We start from the raw sequence: 22,818 nt of genomic DNA, 5'->3' as shown, positions 1-22,818 counted from the left end.
CCTGCTTTCTGCTATGGCACATTACCTGACAAAACAATTCTCAAAGAAATAAACACATCATTGTCATAAACTAATAAAAATGAACACTAAAGCCAGGAGGTATTCTTCAAAAATGTATTATTTATCGATTTACACAAATATAAATATGATTGATGTGATTCCAAAACTTATATAAAACAATAGCAAAGCCTTTAGGCAGTTATACACATTCTCATAATATTAGCTACAATGGAGTAGTGTGAAATCAATCCCTGAGAAGCAATTATATTTGTAGCATCTTTTGGGATCACTTTTATGTGCAAGTCCATGCGTTGAAATGGAAAGACCACTCCGATGTTGTGAATTTACACAGTAATCTGATGATTTTCTTTTAGAATATGGGATACAATTCAAATCTCAAACATGCGTGTGGAAAACAAAATCTCATCCGTGATCGACTTACTATTATTGTTGTTGTTGTTGTTGTTACTTTGCCTGAAAACTTGACCTTGTATTTAATAACAAACCATATTTCCTCATTAAATCGTATGTACAGTATCATTGAAGATTTCATCACTTAAAACCGATGGGTGTGAAAGTTTCGGCTCAGTATTCAATTGTCTTAGCAAGTTCCGCCAGTTTGTTCTGTTATATGGCTTAAAGCTGTAATGTATCAATCATTATTCTTCATTTGTTGCAGGATCCAGAGGCAGTTCTGCTCCTGTTGTTTCACCATGCTGACAGGTTACCAGCGTAACTGAGAAACGCAGAGGTCACGGACCGCTGTTGCTAAGCTGCCGAGGAAGTTCTCGCTCCGGTTGCGTTTGTTCACCAGGCCTGCAATGGACACTGCAGTGACAACAGAGAGTAACGATTATCCATCAGGACTGCAAATACAGATAGGCACTGTTTATGTACAGAGAGAGAAATATCAACATTGACCACTTTATAAAAATGTATACACCTTATTTTGCAATGCGGAAGTAAATTACTTTCTGTTCAGATTCATTAGCCCTGTTTACACCTGGTATCAAGATGCGTTTTGGTTGATCGGTTCACAAGTAGACGAGGGACACATACCCGTTTACACCTGGTGTTTTAATTAGTCTCTTTTGTCCACTTTTAACTACCCTTACGAAAAAAAAAGTTTATTCAAGTGTTCTATTAGTATACTTGTTTTAAACAAAAAATAAGAAAGTATACTTGCAGTCTACATTTTATATGCTTCTCAGAAATATATTTAAAATTAAAATTTGGACTTGACTTATACTGAGAGAAAAGTCCAAGTATATTTGGCCTGTACTTGTACTCAATCTTTTGATCGAGATATACTTAAAAGTATAATTAAGTATTCAAGGTATACTTGGCTTGTAGGTGTGTTAACTCTTTTGATTGAGTAGCCTATTAAATATATATTTTTTACATAGTTTTTCATATACAGTCTTATGAAACTTAGATTGTTTGAAAATATTGATTAGAATATTGATATAAAACGGATATGTTTATAATCCTGCGTATCTGAATTTTTGTGTAGGCTAGTCCACTGGTAGTGCACATAGGAATTTCCTTTAATTCTACTTTACTCTTTCTTCACCATTGACTAAATTTTCCAGCTATCCATGTTTTCACTGCTATACTGTAGGTTATGTTATGTTAACTTAAAGAAAACTTACAAGTATACTTGCAGTTTAAACTACTAAACTAGTAGTTTACTGAGTGTACACTTCAGTGTGTACTTTCGTAAACTAAACAATGTACTACTTGTATCAAAATAGTAAACTACTAGTATACTAGTATAGTACAGATGCATTACAAATGAGAAACCTAGTTGTGTACTTAAAGTACTGAAAACAGTACTTACTACTGTTACACTTATAGTACACTTAAACATATACTTTTATATACTAAAATTGGGCCAATTTAGTCCCAAGCAGTATTGAAATAGTACACCTACAGGTTTACTTCAACTACACATTGATATTAGTATACTTACTATAATAAAGTATACTTAAAAATATACTTGAACATTACTTAAGTATACTTCATAAAATTAACTTGAAGTGTACTTCTTTTTCGTAAAGGGACTTCTGTCCTGATTACTTTGAGGCAAGGGTCTATGTGTTTTTTCAGATCTTTCAATCTAATTGGCAAAATAAGCTCAAGCAATTTACATGTGAACGTGACCGGAGACGATGGAAAAACATACACAGAGCATCAGCTTTAGTTTCTGCTCTGACAGCCGACAAGACTGTGTTAGAAATCAGGAGTGGTGAGAGAACATTCTGCTTGGTACATTTTTCATCTTCAAACCAAACTCTGGTCTTCAGCCGACAAAGTTTAAATCCAGTCTGGTTAGAGCTCTTCCCATAATGTTTACGCATTAGGTCAGTAGGCGGAGAGTAGACGGTCTTTTCTGGCTGTCCGCATGCATTCGACCACATGAGCGTTTACACTATGAAACCAATCCAGTCTAATGTGTTTTCGACTACCTCTGGAAGTGGTTGCTCAAAATGTTTTAGACCCCGTTTCCCACATAGCAAACAGACTTGGCCCAAATGTGGCCTCATCATGGCACTGTTGGCGTGTTGCCGGCACTGGCATGCATCATGTCAGCCAACTGTGGGCCATGTGTGGCAATGATGGCACTGCAAGCATGACGGCAGACAACATTTGGGCCGATTGTGGATGGGAGGTGTGTGGCCCAGATCATGTCAGCCAACTGTGGGCCATGTGTGGCAATGATGGCACTGCAAGCATGACGGCAGACAACATTTGGGCCAATTGTGCATGGGAGGTGTGTGGCCCAGATCAATGTAGCGATTATGGGCCATACTTTGTGTACCGGAAAAATATTTAGGCCGCTACTATATTTTCAAGGATTGTCCCCCCACCACCACAATTTTTCACAGGAGAAATAAAACAGTTTAAAGTGTTGTCAATGGATGGTGCAGTTATCAAAACTACGACAGAGATGTAATGATTTTAATAATTAATAACAATAATAATATGAATTGACTTATGAGTCTGTGAAAAAAGCTATGTCCAGAAAAAATGATAAATAATTAATAAATATAGCATTTAGTTTTCAGCAGTGTTCACAAAATTCAATAATCATTTAAAAAATCCAAAATCCATTTGACCTGAACAAAATAAAATTTTTCCTAACATGACAATTGAGTTAATTTAAACTCTTTAGTTTAAGCACCACTAAATCATGTTAAAACTTACTATATGTATATACACACACACACATATATATATATATATATATATATATACTAAATAACAGTTTAAAAATATGTACAGTTAACTGTGCAGTGAACTATTGTTTATTTTGGTGCGATCGCCACGGTACAGCAGCTTTCTGGTTGGTGGATGAGGTTCTTGTGATGCGTCGTTTGAAATTTCTCCCGCTGAAGGGTGTAGAAGACGTCTGTCAGACAACCCAACCGCTGCTCAGGTAAGTGAAGCTATTTTGTGCACGACCCTATTCTTTTTTACAGTCTATATTGTGTACGACCTGATATTAGATGTAATACATACAGCAGATATGCAACCACATGGGTTCTCTTTTGCACTCATGCCGAAACAGATCAAGCGATGTGTTTACAGCTCTCCTATTTTTTTAGTATTTTTATTTAACCTTAACCTCGATTAAAAATCGACCGTGGCGTTTACGAAGGTTATTTTGGCCGGTTATTTAATGGCAATCTTTAAAAAATAGAAGAACATCTCTTTTTTGGAGCTTTTTTAAATACCTGTATTCAAACTCGGATGTCACCTTGTTCTTTATTGAAGTTAACTTTTGCCTATGGTAACGTTAGCTGATTCACTGCCCTGAACTTGAGAACACGAGTACAGACTGAAGACCCGACCGTCCTGCGGGTCATTCAATAGTGCCACATTATAAGCAATAATTTCCTGTATAAAAATTAACCGAAGCAACCTTATGTTATTTTGTTACCTAAATTTATTTACAGTAGGTGGATGAATATTTGTATAGGCCTATGTATTTGTTAATTTAGTATTTTGTCTTTTAGCTGCTGTGAGGAAAAATCGTCTGACACATGCCACTGATCAGGAGATAGAAGCAACAATACAAAGATGGCTTCAGCTTGCTCCTGATAGAGATGGAGGAAGGAGATAGAGCGCTTGAGGAGAAAAGAGGGGCTGCAGAGCTGTACTTCACTTCCTGAGGACAGTCCTAAATAGCATCACTTTCTCTCTCACACATACAAACATTCTTATGTGCAAATTTGTTCTAAGTATTTTTTTTAAATTTGCTCTGTGTTTGTTGAGAGTAAAATTACATTATAATATGTTTAAATGTCAGATTTAGATTCATTGATATATTCATTTAGTTAGAATTGAAAAATGTTGTACATAGTTGGCTGTTCAGGCAACTAAAATAGTGTTCACAAATTCTAGCTTTTTTTTTGGCTTGTGTATTACTACAATAAGTAATTGTAGTAATAGTTACTACAATAAGACAGACCAGAACATTTTTAAATTAAATGCACTTTGAGGTGGTAATAAGATTTGAATGTACTAAAACAACAGAAAATAATAATAATTTATTATTATTGTCTTGTCCCTATTGTTAAATAAACTATTTTTGAGAATTGAATTTTCTTGTGCCTTATTTGTTCACATAGTCTGGGTAAGATTAGGCTGGGTTATGGCTCAGTTTTGGGGTTTCTGGTTAAAGGGCGGTGTCGATATGGTTAATTTATGGCTGAGAATTGGTACCAATAATAAAACCTGTTTTGGCCCAGTTCAGGGCCAGTTAATGGTGACTAACTTGCTGAGATTCGGGCCAGTTATGGCCCATGTGTGACCCTTGTCTTTAATCCAGTTCTGGGCCACTTTAGGGCCGTCATTCTTTGCGGTACTTGGGCCGAGGGAAAAGTGATTGTGTGGCCCGGAGCTGGGCCAGAAAAAATTTGCTATGTGGGTTACACCTGTATTTAGCGTCGTCCACTTGTAATCCGATCGACCAAAAGGCATATTAATACCAGGTGTAAACAGGGCCTATATGTGAATAACTAGAAAAATAACAAAGTGCAATAAACGGTACAACTATTTGCTCTACAAACCAGTGTTTATGTATAAAATAAGTTAAAAAAAAAATCTTCGCAGATTCAAGTAACAAATGGCTGCACCCACTCTTACATTAGAAGTAAGGTGGACAGAAAGTACAAGAAATTGAAGTTTGACCTGCTTGCTGGAGCCCAGGTGTGTGATAGTGCTGGTGTCCATGGTCGTATATCGAGATGGATGGGAAAACTGGGCAGCTTCTTGTTTGGTGGAGTACACTGAAAAAGACAAGCGAAATGTGAGTTTTGCACATTGTTGTTCAGAATCACAGTACGTTCTGCATTAATAAGCAGGGGTTATTACTGTGCGACTGTGTGAAGGGCTGCTGGGAGAGGTGAGCTGTGGTCAGCTGCGTCAGGCCGGTGTTCTGTGAGAACGGCATCGGCTGCAGAGTGGCCAGGCCAGACACGCTGTTGATGACGGGCACGCTCTGAGACTGAGGTGATGCCAGACCTGGCGAAACGTAAAAACCGTGTCAAAGTCAGAACTTATTGTTAAAATTGTTCTAAAAGATTTGAAAAATGAAAAGAATTTAAATGATATTAATCCTTTATACTAGACTGTATGTATTATTTAAAATCACACACACGCACGCTCACACACACACACACACACACACACACACACACACACACACACACACACACACACACACACACACACACACACACACACACACACACACACACACACAAGGGTTATTATTATTATAGTTAACTAAAACTAAAACCATAAAAGAAAACATTTTTGTTACTTAAAATAAAATAGACGTTAACAAAAATAAAATAAAAAACTGTTTTCATTTTTTCTTATTTTTATTTAGTTTAACTTGATGTACTAAAAAACTAAAACTAAACCTAAAACTGAAATAAAAATTATATATAGACACTATAGACTATATAAATATAGATTATATAGACATATAGAAAATATTAAATGGCAAAAATACACTACTAAATTACTAAAATCTTAGCAGTAAACTAACATAAACATGAAAAATATTAAAATAAAAACTAATTGAAAATATTAATACAACTATAATAGTGTCTCAGTTATACTAAAATAACATTGATATTTATGACGCCACACACACACTACTTTTCACATATATAGAGATGATATGGAATTTCTTTGAAATGTTTTCTATCAATGTTTTTTTTTTGTCCGGTTAGTATTCTTTTACATTCTCTAATATTTCTGTAAACATGTGTTATGTTACGTTGCAATAAAAAAATGTAAGAATTAAAGGGGCCACATCCTACACAAGTCCATTTATAATGTTGTTTTTGTGCCAGAACTGTCAAATTTTAGTTTTACATGATGATTTGAATTTGATCCTTAGAATTAAACAGGATGATTTTGCTATTGTACCTTCAAGGCTTGTAAATTAACCTGCAAATGAACTCTGTTAGGATTGGCTGTCGTCCGTTTACTGGCTTAGGCAAGTGTGCAAACAAGGACTCAAATGCTTGACCTACTCATCAAATGTTCTGTGTTACTGTGGCAGTCAGACACTCCAGCACTCAAGAGGGCGATAGAGTGACCTTTAAATGTCATTAAACCATATGTGTTATCATTCAGGTAGCTAGCTATAAACGTTTTTTTATGATCTAACTAGATCAGCAAGATTCTGTTGCTCCTGCTATCAAAACATTGCTCTGTTTAAGAATCCCTACCAGTAATGCAGTGTCTCAACCAATGACATGAGTTTGGGGGCGTGGGTATCTGTTTGTCTAACCAATAGAAAGAGGAGGGAGTGTTGAGAGAACCTGTTTGAATTATTTTTGAAATTCCATTTGATAGAAAATGAATGACAGTGAAGGTTAGTGTTTTTTAAACGTTTCAGGCCAAATACCACCTTTCATCACATCAGAAAAACATTTAAAAAACAATAAAGTATATAGAAAAATGTACGTTTTAATAATACCGCAGATGTCAAAATAGAAATGAAAAAATAAATGCTACTCTGAAACTGTATTGTTAACTGTAAGATACCTTACAAATACGTAAAAAAACTGTAAATGGTTTAACATAGCAATTATATGTAAATACTACATTTGAGTTTTTGCCAGAAAAACTATGTACTGTATAATTACAGTGGAAAATAAGAATATATATAATCAACAATATCCCATCCAGAAATACCTGAAATGTAGTCACTGTATTCATTTTTGGCAACCACAGCAGCAGTTTTTATCGTACATTTAATAGGATATTTTTACAGTGTACAGTACGTACCACAGTTTACGAAGTAAGATATGAAGAAGAAGAAGGAGGAGTGAATAAAAATGGCGATACACTCACTTTGAGCGGCCAGGCTCATAATGAGGCTCTGTGCTTGTTGATGATGATGATGATGAGACGACTGAGACAGACTATGAATGTTGGTCAAAGTGCTCACAGGAGGCAAGACTCCACCAGAGACCGAGATCTGGACACACACACACACACACACACACACACACACACACACACACACACACACACACACACACACACACACACACACACACACACACACAAACACACACGCACAAACACAATGTCAATACATATAAGGTACACAAACACTTTGCAAGTAAGGACGTGGTTCCTTTCCTCTGGTGAAAAAAATTCGTTTTTGGACTGTGAGAGCGCACTAACACAACATTACAAATGTTAATGGGGGTGGGGGGGCATAAAAGTGAATGAAAGTGAATAAAGGCAGGGTTTCTGTGTTAAACATACTGCCTTCACATGCTAGATCAATGCTCTCTTTGACCTAGTTGAGTCAGTTTCCAAATAAAGGGGACTTTATCAATCATGTCTGTAAACTGTACATTGATCTCTGCGACTACACGAAAATGAAAAAAAGGGCTGGCAGACCCGTACTTGTCAAAGCGTGCACGTCGTGACGGTTTTTTCCTTACCATTTTGGAGTCCGGCGATAACAAGCCGTGGCAGTGGTCCAGGCTACCCGGAGACACCTGTTGCAATACTGATTGGCTGCTGCCATGGTGACTGATGGTTGTGGAGGAAGTGACCTCACTGGTTCCTTGTTGACTGTACCTGAGTTCTGCACAGAAAAACACAAGAAACACTACTGTAGTATTGTGCAGTTAATGCACTGACGACAAAAATGTGCAATTTGTTGTGTTGTCACACTGGTAAAAAGAGAAACCTGCTAGTTGGCACATGCTGACCTGATTCCTTCTATCTTTATTTGACCTAGTTGCGAAGCTGTAAATGCAGCTCGAACGATAAGAGTCTGCAGTCCAAACAATGAAAGGCCTTTATGAGGCCGTCTATTCCTTAGACGCATTCTCGTAAACATACCTGAAAACTGATTATGCTAAATGTTGTGCATTTTCTTGCTCCGGGGCAAACAAATACAATCAAAGAGCTTTTGAACCGTTGGAGGTCAGTGACTGCAGCAGAACACACAGCTTGAGCAAACACGCTGTCCTCTGACTCACTCTCTTGACGTAATATTAATCCATTTGTAAACATTCTGCGGAATTCGGTCCATTTCACAGGCTGACAGTTTACGGCTTTTCCACAGAAAAGTGCCCTTTTGTAGTTGCCAAAAGTTAAGCTGAAGCATTTTGATTTTATTATATGATCGTTTTAAGCCACTGCATGATCCTTCTGGGTTTAAAATACCTTTTTTCCAACAAGCTATCGATCTTCTGAGGGAGCAAAACACACCCTCCCAGACACAAAGCTCGAACCTTGACTTGACCCTGGTTTGACCCTAAAGATTTTATGTCCTTGTATCTCACATGTGTCTGCGGGTGTGGCTGTGTGTTTTGTTCAAACACCAATGGGACGGAAGAATTCCGATGAAACAAACACACTCTTACTGCTTTTGTGACCCTATTTACACCTGATACTAATACTCATCATACCCCGGTTTAACAGACAAGGTTTAAGTCTTAAAATATTATAATATTAAATATTAAAATATTATAAATAATATGCATTGAAGTAAATATTAGATGAAAAAGTTTAAGCGAAAATCAGAAATGCTGTCTTAAGTCTAAGTTGAAACACTGAAATTAGTAACTGCAAAAATAAATCAATAAAAAAAAAACTGAACAAAAATCTTTAACCTTTAAATTAAACCTAAATAGTAATATTAAATTTTTTAAAGAATTTTTATGATTTTTTTAAATTAGCTTCATATATATATATATATATTTAGAAGTGCTGCGCAACGATTAATCACGATTAATCGCATCCAAAATAAAAGTTTGTGTTTACATAATGTGCACACACATATATTATGTAAACACAAACATTTATTTTGGACGCGATTAATCGTTGCCCAGCAAAAAAAAATCATAAAAACGTAACTATAATAGCATATAAATAATACTAAAATAACACTTCCAACTTTTCTGGTTTGCATGACATCGGATCATCTGAGAGGTGTAAACAGAGTCTGCGCTTCTGTTTTCTGTGTGATTGTTACATGCACTTACTTGAATCGGAGGCACTGTGATGGTGCTGGGTGTGTGATGACACATGGGACAGCAGGGGGTTCATGCTGTGGGGTGGATATGTGTCCATAGCCAGCTTCTGTCTGAAGGCTTCCTCCTTCCGCCGGTTTGCAAACCAGTTGTACACACGAACCTCCGTGACCAGGTTAGATCCAAGTCCATGAGCTTTAGAGGGCGACACACCCCTCTGCACACACTCTGCCCTGAGAACATCCCCAAAAATAACCAACTGCGATTTCAAATAAAGGTATATCTTATATTGTCGAACAGAAAAAAAGAAACAAATGAAGTAATATTAATGAAATGTAATTAAACAGATATATTAAACATATGTTTAATAAAACTAAAACGAATGCATTGTTTTAAAGCATAAATAAAATGAATACGTATCCAACCAAAGTCGAAGAAACATGAGAATATAAATCAAAAATAAAAACAAAAGACTTTACATATAGATTTTAAAAACATTAAAATAAATGTGGTGTCTGTAATTTAATGTATGTAATATAATAAAATGCAAAACATAAAAATAGATCATACATATTAAAATAAAATTATACATGTTATATATATATAAATGCAAATAAATATATTCATAGTATTTCATAGTAGTGCTCATCTTTTCATCGATCATCTTGTTATATATAAATATATCATCTTAGATCATCTTTGTTATATTTATATATAACAAAGATGATTGATGAAAAGATTAGGACTACTTTTTTATTAAAGTATAAATAAATATATTTATTCATATTTATTTTAAACATATTTTTACTACAACTTATATCAATAACTGTGTATAAACTTTTTTTTAAATAAATCTAAATTGCAGTTGCACGCCTGTGAATACAGTTGTTCACGTTGTAATTTCACTGAAACGGACAGCAACACAGAAGAGAGAGAGCATTACCTGTTGCATTCCTCCACCAGCGCCTCCCTCTCTTCTTTGCTGGGGTTCTTCTGGCGTTCATAAGCCTGATAAAGTATCTCTTGAGATGCCGGGCCCCATTTGAAACGGTTTCGTCTCATCCTCTTGGAGCCTGGCTCTCCCTCGTCTCCGATTGGTCCTCCAGAACCTCCCGGAGCGCCCGAACTGTGTCCGGTATGATTGAATTCTGGGAAAAAAAACAGGACCTGATCCTGACTGCCTGAGTCACTGAGGTCAGAGCCCTGAACACGGTCGAACTCTGCGGAAATAAGAGGGGGACACGATTGGGGCAGAGTAAGGCAGAATCATGATAGATAGTGCTTGGATGGGGAGGCCCTTAATGAAGATGCAATTTTGAGGGTGGTAATAATAATAATAATAGATCCAAGAATGGAGCTTACAGAACGGAGTATGTATATACTGTATATGTGTGTATACACACACACACACACACACACAAGTAATTAGCGTCACTTTGTATGAAATTATACACACACACACACACACACACACACACACACACACACACACACACACACACACACACACACACACACACACACACACACACACACACACACACACACACACATGTATATGTATATATATATATATATATATATATATATATATACATACATAAGTAATTAGCACCAATTTATATGAAAATTAACATGTTGACCTTGAAAAACGAATGTCCTTCATAAATGTAGGCTATTCAGAGCAACTAAAGAACATGTATTATGCAGTCTACAAATATGAATAAATTATCGTCTATATGATCTGAACAAAGATTGAGAAACGAGTATAACAAATGACAAGATAAAAACATTCACAAAAGAGGCTTTTTATATAGATTTAATTAAATGTGCTGTATGTCATTTATAATAGACACAGTGTAGGGGTCAGCGGGGCACAAACTAACACGAGGCCAGTTGTAACACACATGGTTTAAAACCTTCCACACATACCAGTATGACAAAATGTACTGTATTTTCTAGTTGCCATTTCAACACTATATAGGTCATTTTATTTTGCCAAAACTAAAAGATCTATGGTAGATATTACTGAACATTACTTTAACCATAGAAAAAGTAAAATTTTCATCTGTTTATTGTGTTTATTTAAAATTAGACAAATCTGATATTATTTGAATCCTATATCTGTTATTTAACAGTTCTTTAATGCTTCTCTAACCAGCACTAGCCGGGTTTAAATCCAAGTTGCGCAGATCGGCATGTTGTACCTGCGTTATAATGTGCTCCTGTTAGAACTATGCTATTCTATTCTTTATTCTATTACTTTTATGAATTTTATTGAGAAACCATAAAGACTGAGAGTCAATGTTAAGAAATCATTAATTATTATTATGTTTTGAACTATGTTGTATAACTGTGTTTTGTGGTGTGTTTGTTGTCAAACTCAAAGATTACACACAAAAAATGCCATTATTTGAAATGAAATAGTTAAGAATTGTATTTTATTGACAAAATATTTTAGTTTGTCTTGTATATTTTTTTATTAGATCAGATAATATTTGAAGCTGTCATATGGTAATGTTACAATGGACCCCACCAATGGGGCATGTTGTCACATTTCACTTCCATGATTTAGGGGTAACTCGAGTATACACTGTATTTGTATTAATGAAACAAAATCACATAATTGTACTAGAAATGTGTTAAATTAATTGAGGGGGACAAATAAATTCTCTGAACCCCAAGTGAATTCACACAAATTGTGTAAACCCCGCTCTCCCCTATTTTGTACATACTGCAATAAAATGCAATATATAAAAAACACCAAAAGGCTACAAGACACATAGAGTACCCAGAAAAGCGCTATATAAATGTAATTAATTATTATTATAATTACAATACATTATTTACAAGTATGTAATATAATTTGTTAACAAATGTAATAATATATAAAATAATTATTCACTGCATATAAAAAACCAGATGCAAAAATACATAGCCTAAATAAACGAGAGCTTATAAAATAAATAAAGCTTAAAAATAAATGTCACTTGTTTGATATTTTGTTAAATAATGCAAAAAGATTAATTTACTTTTAAGCTTGCAAAGAGAACAAAACATTCGATTGTAAATGTGAACGTTGTATTGAGATGCTGACTTACGTCTGTCGATTTCGCGCTGTTTCTGGACATACCAGGTGTAAAGCGCGGCTCGCTTGGCCGTCTTCATCGGCGTGCCTTTATTGAGGTGCTGGGACAGGTGCGACTGGTTGAGGCCCGTCACGTCCACCACCTCGCGCTGGGGGATATTGTGCTGCTGCATGTAGCCTTTCACAGTGCGAGCCACGCGCCACGGGTCCTCACTGACAACCACACACATCAGCAGAATCACAAGCAACTCGACATTATTTTTATGTGTCGAAATGTTATGTTAGGTTGTGTAAAAGTATGCGCTTTGTTTTGAAGAGCCAAATACGAACAAAGGCTAAAAAACGTATAAATTGACATGACATGCAATAACATGTTTAATTGAAAACACACAAAAAAAGCATGCAAAAATATTTCAAAAGTAACTCAGACATAATAAAAACAATTAATGTTGTCTAACGAGTAGCTACTAGTCCCAAAGGTTGATTTTGTTTAGCTAATTTCCCAAAAAATATATATTTTCCCTCCTATTGATACTGAGTTGATTATTTGGGATTAATAACTGTATAATAATAATTGTATATAGACGAACTGAATATGGTCATACAATTAAAGAATAAATAATAATAGACCCCATATTTGCATGACATTGGTTGTAGCCTATATCATTTTAAATGCCTCTAATTTGACGTAGTCGACATAATGCCTTAATAAATCTGTTAATTTTAGGCCTCTTCTTAAAAATAAAACGCTTGTGATCGGTTCAATAAGTTTAAAAAAAATGAAAATGTCTGACGGATCCGCTAATGTTTGTTTGGGGAAATAACCCCTCAAATTAGAGTGTGCTCGATGATGTTGATTTAAGACTATAACTTTGGACAATGAATAACTAGATATCTTTTCCCTCTATTCATACGACATTGTGTATCTTTCTGTTGATGATTTATAGAAATAAATTAATAACAACTACACGTGGTTTCGTTTTGACTTTACGTCAATATACATATCTTGTCCTCTTTATAATTTTGCACAGGAACATTTCGATTTTATTTATTTATTTATTTATTTTTGCCGTAATTTAAAATGTAGCCTATTCGATTTGTTGTGCCTAAAGTTGCATAATTAAGTAATTAAAGAATATAAAATATTGCTTCATCACAATAGGCTAATTTTGATATTGAACCAATTTTATTTAAAAAAAATTGGGCAAGCAAAAAGAAAAAAAAATCATTAATAAAAGAGAATAAATAAATTATATAAGATAAAATTAGACAAGTTTATACAGAGAATTTAGAAGAACTAGCCCACAGACTCACGGTTATTTTATAGAGCTGCTCAATATTGCGCACTGTTCTTATTGCGACTGAAATAAAAAAAAAGCATGTAGGCCTACATTGTAATGTAAGATGTTGCATTGTTTGCATATAATATTTTAATAAGGTGACATTAAGCTAATGAACTGAAAAGTCAAGTATCCGTATGTGTATAACTCACGATAACATGCGCTCCACCTGCGCGCGCTGCTCCGCCGCCTCCTCCGTGTTGAGAGACTGCAGCTCGCGCAGGATCGGTGGCGTGTCGAAGTCATCCCCGTCATCAGAGCCTTCATCCCCGGACAGTTTACCGCCTTTCCCCTGAGCGCTGGTCAGAGTCAGAAACACCGGCTTTGAATCATTGGAGTCGCTTCCGCCGTTGACACTCGCCGGGGACAAGGGTTTTTCCATTTTTATTCCGAATTCGGCGGAACACGGGCATAAATCCTCCAGCGCCTGGACCAGTACATCCTTAGTGACCCCCGAGTCCAACAAGGCGCTCAGGAGCTCCTGCTGAAGCGACGTCAACTTGGACACCATGTCAGTAAACATCAATCCGGTCTCGTTGAAAATCCTCGCGGCCTAGGTAAATAGACGTGTGAAATTAACTAAAACGAAGAGTGTTTTTAAGGACGGAAGCACATGAGACTAAAGTGTCTTAACGCAAAGTTTTGCAGCTGTCCAGTGCACGAGCGCACCTGCTGAAGGAAGTAGTTCCACGTTCCTGGTGGGCGGAGCTGACTGCATGGTCATTGGCTGTTTCACCTTATGCTAATTATATTTACTCGTTTATGAATAATGCTAATATAAATGAGAAATTTAGAGGAATCCAATTCTGTATTTGTATACTTTTGGGTCACACTTTAGATTATGGTCCAATTCTTAGTATTAACTACGATTTTGCCTCAAACTCCTTATTAACCTACAGCTTATTAATAGTAGGCTACACTGTAAAAAAATATATTATAAATAAGTCATGACAACATATGTTTTTATATTGCTGTAACTCATCAAAATTAGTTAAGCAAATTTCAGGTTGTTTATAAGTTATACAGGATTCAACTCATTTTTTAAAGTCAGTTCAATGTAATTTAAGTTGAAATTACTTAAACAGCCAAGTTGATTGTAATTAAACATTATTTATAAATAAATACTGCATTATAAACATTTAATAACAATAGGCTAATACATTGTTTCTGAAAAGTTGTTTTGTGATTTAAATAGTCACAAATCTATTTGTATTTCTTCATTTCATTTATTTGATTTGCATGTCTTACATTGTTATAAGCTTAAATTACTGTTTTTACTTGAGAATAAAAGGCAGCACCCTCCTCTGAAAAAAAAAGATAATTGATTAATCGTTATATTTGTTATTATTGGTTAGTTTTTGCTGTGTTCCTATAATGTGTTCATTTTATGATAATCATTACTCAAATATGAGTAATAAAAATTATATGATCAATAAGATATGACAACATATGTCTTTACATTGCTTTAACTCATCAAAATAAATAAAGCAATTCTCACATTTGTAGTAAATTAAACAAGATTCAAATATTTTTTTAAAAGTCAGTTTAATGTAATTTAAGTTGCAATGACTTAAACATTTAAGTTGATTGTACTTTTCAACTTTTGCAAAGCAACTTTTTTTTACAGTGTAGGAAAACACCCCATTTTCCATCATTCGTAGACCCCTCTTTATTCTTTGTATATAATAATTTTCTCATTTATTTGATTCTGAAAAGCAAAATGTGACTTTTTAACGAGCAAAAAGGTGCACATCAACAGTAAAAGTGTCAAAAATTCATCTTTAATGTTTTTCATAAATAGGCTGGGATCAAAATGCTACATAAAAATAATAATTATGAAAATGTAAAATTGTAGACACAGTATATGAGTAATTCACCAGATCAAATCTGCTGCCTGAACAGAATTTTAATGTGCGCTGCATTTCAACCTTTCTCACACATTTTAGGGACTGGTCAGTTCTCAATCATTAACAGCAGTTAATGCCAAACTTACAGAAATTACATATTTTTTTCCAGGATGTGAAACTACTTATGTTGTGAAAGCTGCACTGGAGTGTGACTGTATCGGATGAATAATTTGTTAGTTTTCTCTCTCTCTCTCTCTCTCTCTCTCTCTCACTTTTGACCAGGAGGTTTTGTATGTGGTTTATTGACACTATCAATGGCTCTGCTGTCTGTGTAACAAATCCCCTTCCCTTTCCACCACTGGAATGTTTTTTTCTTTTTGTAAATATGGCTATAATTTGCCTGCAGTTTGAACCAAAAGGTGTCAGAGTCGATCGATATCGATGAACATCATATATTTGATCTAAGTAAGGCATTTACAGATATATTCAACTTTTTTAAGTATGCTAAACTAGGCTAAATGGTGCAATTGGTAAATCCTTTATACTTACACACACATTTTAGACATGATGGGTAAGCTAAGGAATCAGTGACCAGAAAGATGAGTTCCGGTCAGTAAGCTGGACCTTGACTTGGATTCAAAAGGACACATAAACACAAGAACACACACAAACACACACACACACACACACACACACACACACACACACACACACACACACACACACACACACACACACACACACACACACACACACACACACACACACACACACACACACACACACACACACAGTTTATTTCTGTCATGTTCTGAGAGATAGGTACGGTCTCGAGGCATTTATTGTCTGTGTTTGCCGTGACAGAACTGTGCCACAGGTGTTACACCATATAAAGACTCCGTTGATCACCCTGTTAGTCATTAACCAGTAATCTAACCTTCACAAGCTTCCTTTTCATGATGATGCGCAATGATTATGATTGTGTTATAAAACAGGTGTGTGAATATACACACAACACATTTCCCCATATCTTTTGCTCATGTTATTGGATGAATTAGACCAATTTAAGGATTGCAAACTACTTTAAAATGCAGATGTTTTTTGTAAAAGCTATACCATCATTTATTTATTTTTATTTTTACTAACTAATTATTGTCATTCTTGGGTCCATGTTCAAGGATGGAGAAATTATTAGAAATTTTACAATAATTTGGATTGTTGGTTGAATCGTGAGGTATACTACAACTGACCGCAAGCTCCATCCATTTGTCAAAATTAAAGTGACTGAAAGACATCACACTCATTTCCTTTAAGGAGGCAGAGGAGCAAATGAGATCAGTGGTAGAGGAAATAAGGAGTGTGAGTGGAGCTACTCTCCCAGAACGGACTGCAGCTCTGAAGCCCCCGCTGATTTAAACATCCCCCTTACAGAAATCTCATATTCACACAATAGATACCATCGACCAACGTAAGATACCAAGATCCTCTCTCTCTCTCTCTCTCTCTCTCTCTCTCTCTCTCTCTCTCTCTCTCTCTCTCTCTCTCTCTCTCTCTCTGACAGATTGGCATAGATAGATAATAGATAGATAACAGATAGACTGTAAAAAGTGATCAGCTGACTTAACGTAAAAAAGTAAGGAAACCAGTTGCCTTAAAATTAAGTAAATAAACTTCATGCGTAATTGAAAAAAATAAGTTATGTGGAATTCTCAAGTTCACATAACTTAATTTATTCAATAATCATGAAGTTTATTTACTTAAAACTATTAAGGCAACGGGTTTCCTCCCTTTTTTAAGTTAAGTAAACTGATCACTTTTTACAGTGAGATAGATAGATATATAGATAGATAGATAGACAGACAGATAGATAGACAGGTGACAGACAGACTGACAGACAGATATATCTAGATAGACAGACAGACAGGTGACAGACAGAGAGAAAGATAGGTGACAGATATCTATCTAAGATGATGGATAGATAGATAGATAGATAGATAGATAGATAGATAGATAGATAGATAGATAGATAGATAGATAGATAGATAGATAGATAGATAGATAGATAGATAGATAGATAGATAGATAGATAGATAGATAGATAGATAGATAGATAGATAGATAGATAGATAGATAGATAGATAGATAGATAGATAGATAGATAGATAGATAGATAGATAGATAGATAGATAGATAGATAGATAGATAGATAGATAGATAGATAGATAGATAGATAGATAGATAGATAGATAGATAGATAGATAGATAGATAGATAGATAGATAGATACTCCTGAGACCCGGAATAGACTTTTGTTCACTGTAGTGGACATTATATTTTAGTGAATTTCTCTGATAACATACATGTCAGTTTTAAGTCTGGATGTCATGTAAAGAGAACATTCAGAGATACCAAATGTTTGGAGGTTTCTAATTTTCTAATTGTTTGTTAAAAATCAACATCTCAGGAAAATGTTACAGGGTTTCTAATCAAAATGTGACTTGCTGTTACAAAACAGGGCATTGATTTCATACTGTACATGTCCACTGTAGAGGACACCAAAACGTAAAGCATGTTTATCAGGCATTTTGGGAGAATAGGGAAAGAAATTATATATCAATATTCCTATGAAATACTAGATATTATTATGAAAATGTTGCCAATTATTACTCACATTATAATTACACGTCTTTATTCATTACATGATGCCCAAAGAACACATTATGCAGATTAGATGCAGTGTATAGACACTGAATAGGACTACACATTTATGGCCATTTTACCCACATACTGCATAAAGTAAAATGGTATATCCGTTCATTATGTTATATTTTTGATAACAAAGTTGAGAATCATCTTTATACAAAGTTTGGTTAAAAAAAATCCTGAAATCCTTATTTCTTATGTTCTAAACTCAATGTAATGACGAATAATACTAAATTCAAAAACTTTTTTTTTCTGGGTCTCAGGAGTAGAATAAATAGATTAGATTGACTTCCCACTTTTCATTTTCCCCAAACTTTTCAACATTAATTTCAAGCAAACTTATAACATTTACATGATTATACTGAAGGCCATCCCTTTCAATCTACAAACTTTTGACGCCCCACTGTATGTTTTAAAAAATCACTTGACATTTCATTTGAATTGCACAGGCAGGACAATTAACAGCATTACAACACATATCAGTCAACAACTATGATCCTGTACTGCGCTTTTACAACACAGTAAAGAATTCATGACCTTTTTATGGATACAACGTTCAAAAGGAGACTTTGATGGCTCCTCATGAGGGGTCAAAATCTGAAGAAATGGCCACCGTAAATGTAAGAAGGAGAATAAATACAGGCAGAGCATGTGATGCTGGCACAGTATCAGACACTTCAAATCTATGCCATCTAAATCTACAGCAAATCTGACGTAAATTCTTTTTAAATTCAGCAGGGATTCAATATTACAAAAATGCCCTTCAGCTTTTTCTGTCTTTCACTTATTACTCTCTACAGGAGAGCCATCGCTCACCCATCCCGTAAAATGGTTACTTGGGTTAATCAGGTATTGCTTAACGCGCTGCAGATCTTTCAACAAACACAAACATCATGTTAACATCTACTAAATTCCTACGCAATATGTATATACAAAAGCATTTTAAACAAAAAGTGTAGTATTTCCATTTTTTTTTTACGTAAGATTTAAAAATATGCCTTATTTAAGATGAGTATTTAAATTGTTTACTTGAACATTCATTAGACTTTTGGAGAGACTCATCCAAACCTTTCAGAAAGGTTTTATTGTTCTTTATATCTTAATTGTCCCTCATTTTTCAGGACCCCCAGTGTGAAGGGGGGATGAGGGTGAGCGCTCAGGAACAGACGTGCCTGAATCAGCGTTCCTCCCTCCTGTTAGAGATGAGTGGACTCTGCCCCGCTGAACCTCATGCTTGCTTGCTCTGCTCTTCGCAGGAATCACACGTTTCGTCCTCTTCTTCATCCTGATTGCACTCCTCCTGCTGCTTTTCTCTCTCATGCCTCAGTGACCCCGGGGCCCCAGAGGGCCAAAGTCAATCAAGGTATAAGGTCAAATTAAAACTCACAGCTAATTTCGTTACAGCTTTTTAGTCGGTGTCATTGCTCTAGCCGTTCAAGACATGTAATGTTACTTTTCTACAATGTAAACAGAATTTTATAATATCAAATAATAATAACTCAAAATATGTTATTGAACATTTTTAAAAATGCAAAAGATTTCAAAACGGTCTTCCTGGCAATTAGGTGCTGTTGCACTCAAGCTTAATTGATGCATATAACACACACACACTTGGGTTTTCATGTTTTATGGGGATATTCCAGATATAATGATCTTTATATTGTAGAAACTGCAAATCCCCAAACCTACCCGCCACAGAAAACTGCAGTTTTACATTTAAAAACATATAAAATAAAATAATTGAATGCGATTTAAAAGCGGTTTGCCTCATGGGGACCAAAAAAGTCCCCACAAGAAGAAGGATTTCAGATATTGCCATGTTGTGGGGACATTTTTATGTACGTACATACCTTCCCACCTGCATTGTAAAAAAAAAAAGTTGCTTTAATAAAAGTCATTTCAACTTAAATTACATTAAACTGACCAATTTTTTTTTCAAATTAAATTAAAAAAAGTTTAAAATTGCTTAACTTATTTTGATGAGTTAAAGCAATGTAAAAACGTATGTAGTCATAACTAACTGATCATATTTTTTTTCAGTGTACCTACGCAAGTACCTACCTACGTACGTATACGTACCCATCTACGCAAGTATACCTACCTACCTACCTCCAACTGTGATAGTTTTATTTTATTCTCACATATTTATATTTTTATTCTTATAATTTGTAGTATTATGTTTCATGTTTCATGTTGTATTTGTATATGTCCACTGGAAGCCTCAATACCAAAACAAATTCCTTGTGTGTGCAAGCACACTTGGCAATAATTCTTCTACATACGTATATAAATAATACCTACGTATATTTAAGTAACCATCTAATGCATGTACATACCTACCTACCTATGTACTGTATGTATATACTACCTAGCTTATCTATCGTAGGTGCTTCTTATAAAGATTATTTGATACCAATGTTCCTGTAAATTTTCACTTCTGATCCTCAACTATGAAATTATTTATTATACAAAATCATGGTAATAGGGTTGACAATTTAAGATCGTCCCACGACAAACACAAAACAAACAAACAAACAAAAAACGTTTTAAGTCCAACTAAAGAAAATGTAAGAAATTAATTGACGGGAACACAATATTTCAATATGTTCTCTGAATGTAATTGTCAATGGAAAATCACAATGCGTTGTATTAGAAACAGTTCATGGTTTGAAAAACAACTCCAAGTCCCAAAAGTTATCCGTTTCATTCTACAAAAAAGTAGCTTTAATTGCTCTGCTCCCAACCACTAGAATCATTTATTTTACTGTACCTTCAGGTCACACTGCACAAAAGTGACGGCCTTACTCAGTATTTTTGTCTATTCAACTGAAAATGTCTCAAGATTCTTAAATCTAGATAAATTTACTGGAGATGCAAGTTGACAAAATATAAAGTCTTGTTTTCTGTGAAACTGAAGAAAATGAAGTGGGTTTACGTTTTAAACAAGAACAAATATCTGCCAGTGGGATTAGAACAATCATGATTTATGTAAGGGTCAATGAAAACTTTTCAAGACCTTTTAAGACTCACAGAAACCCGGTTATTTGTAATCAACTGGAGATTTTTAGTAAATGTATCAAGTCAGTTCTCCACAAGTTTACACAGGCATATTCAATATCAACATGTCCCAATAACATTTGACATCCAGAAAGTGTCTATACACTCGGTTTATAAAAAAATAATGAGATGTGGTAACCTAATGATTAAGCAAATGGCTGCTAATACAAATTACTGATTCAATCCCAAAAATGACTGAGTTAGGAATGGAAGTTATAGTAAGACCAGTTTTTCTCAATTATATGTGTATAACTGAACACTGTAAAAATGAATTAGTTCAGTTTACTTAATTAAATTGTGAAAACACGTTGCCTTAATTTAAGTAAGCATAACTTAATTACATCAAGTTCTTCTCATTTAATATATTTAAATTTTGTCAACTTAATTCTATCTGTGATCTGAGGAAGTGTACTCCCAGAGTGCATTGCGGCATGAATAAATAAATTGCTTTGTTTTACCATTTTTGGCTTTATTTTAACATTAAAATTGTATTTGCTATCGTTATTGGGCTTATACTGACAAGAGACAGCAAATAAAATTGCAATGGTCTAATTAATGAAATTAATTTTAAAAAAAACTTGTTACCATTGTTGTGGTTTGCATGCTGAATGTTGAAGTCTTTGTGTGACTCAAGCAAAATTGCAAGATACTGTCGCAAATATAGAGGGATTATATCAACCCAATTAAAAGTTTATGCCATAAGTGTTTGCAATTAAAATGTAAAAAGATCATTATCAAACATGATAGTTATGTTATAAACCAGTAATACATTCATTAAGAACATGGAAATAATTTAAGTATATTATTATAAGTATATTATATATTATTACTTCACTTCCTTTGAAATCAAATAACTGTGATTTCATGTTGCATCACTGCATCAATTGGAAGAGAATCAGAATGATATAAATGAAGTTCCAAGTGCCCAACCACAGGGAACACTAATCACAATAATGGTGAGAAATTGTAGGTTGATTTTAGGAAATCAACATGAATTTATGAAGAACGATGACTGCAGAAGTGGAAGAAATTAGTGAAAAGTCTATTAAGAATTGCCCCGCATCAAAAACCATTTGCTCCGCCTGGTTCTTTTTTTTTTTTTTGGCAAAATGGTACTCAAACCAGTCAAGTAATGTTTAATAGTGTTTTCTGAGTAATGAAGGCATAGCATGCAAACAGTACAGATTACTAATTTTTTTTAAGTAAGTTCAACACATTATCAGAGATTAAGTAAAGTTAACTAAACAATAGTTAGTA

General features: G+C 34.7%; 1 protein-coding gene across 1 annotated transcript; it reads right to left on the bottom strand.

Annotated features, from left to right (window-relative positions):
* Nucleotides 1-100: 100 nt before the first annotated feature.
* Nucleotides 101-14,614, bottom strand: hnf1bb (HNF1 homeobox Bb). Its single transcript, XM_077195040.1, has 9 exons — nt 14,108-14,614; nt 12,629-12,828; nt 10,471-10,747; nt 9,540-9,760; nt 7,986-8,131; nt 7,381-7,507; nt 5,380-5,529; nt 5,197-5,294; nt 101-828 (listed from the first exon to the last, which is right to left on the bottom strand). Exons 1-9 carry the CDS (start codon nt 14,476-14,478, stop codon nt 808-810), a joined length of 1,611 nt encoding a protein of 536 aa, XP_077051155.1. The 5' UTR covers nt 14,479-14,614; the 3' UTR covers nt 101-807.
* Between the last annotated feature and the right edge of the window lie 8,204 nt (nt 14,615-22,818).

Source organism: Siphateles boraxobius, unplaced genomic scaffold (assembly GCF_051911475.1).
Source record: "Siphateles boraxobius isolate OS27281-9 unplaced genomic scaffold, OSU_SipBor_1 11, whole genome shotgun sequence".
Taxonomy (NCBI): domain Eukaryota; kingdom Metazoa; phylum Chordata; class Actinopteri; order Cypriniformes; family Leuciscidae; genus Siphateles; species Siphateles boraxobius.
This window is presented reverse-complemented; position numbering and strand designations above follow the sequence as displayed.

What these genes read in the sequence shown, in the direction of transcription:
- hnf1bb (XM_077195040.1), bottom strand. Translation starts at nt 14,478, where the DNA reads ATGTTTACTGACATGGTGTCCAAGTTGACGTCGCTTCAGCAGGAGCTC. An exon ending in CAGGTGGAGCGCATGTTATC is followed by an intron (nt 12,829 to 14,107) that starts GTGAGTTATACA and finishes TGTGGTTGTCAG; the next exon opens with TGAGGACCCGTGGCGCGTGG. An exon ending in TATCGCCGGACTCCAAAATG is followed by an intron (nt 7,508 to 7,985) that starts GTAAGGAAAAAA and finishes GTGTGTGTCCAG; the next exon opens with ATCTCGGTCTCTGGTGGAGT.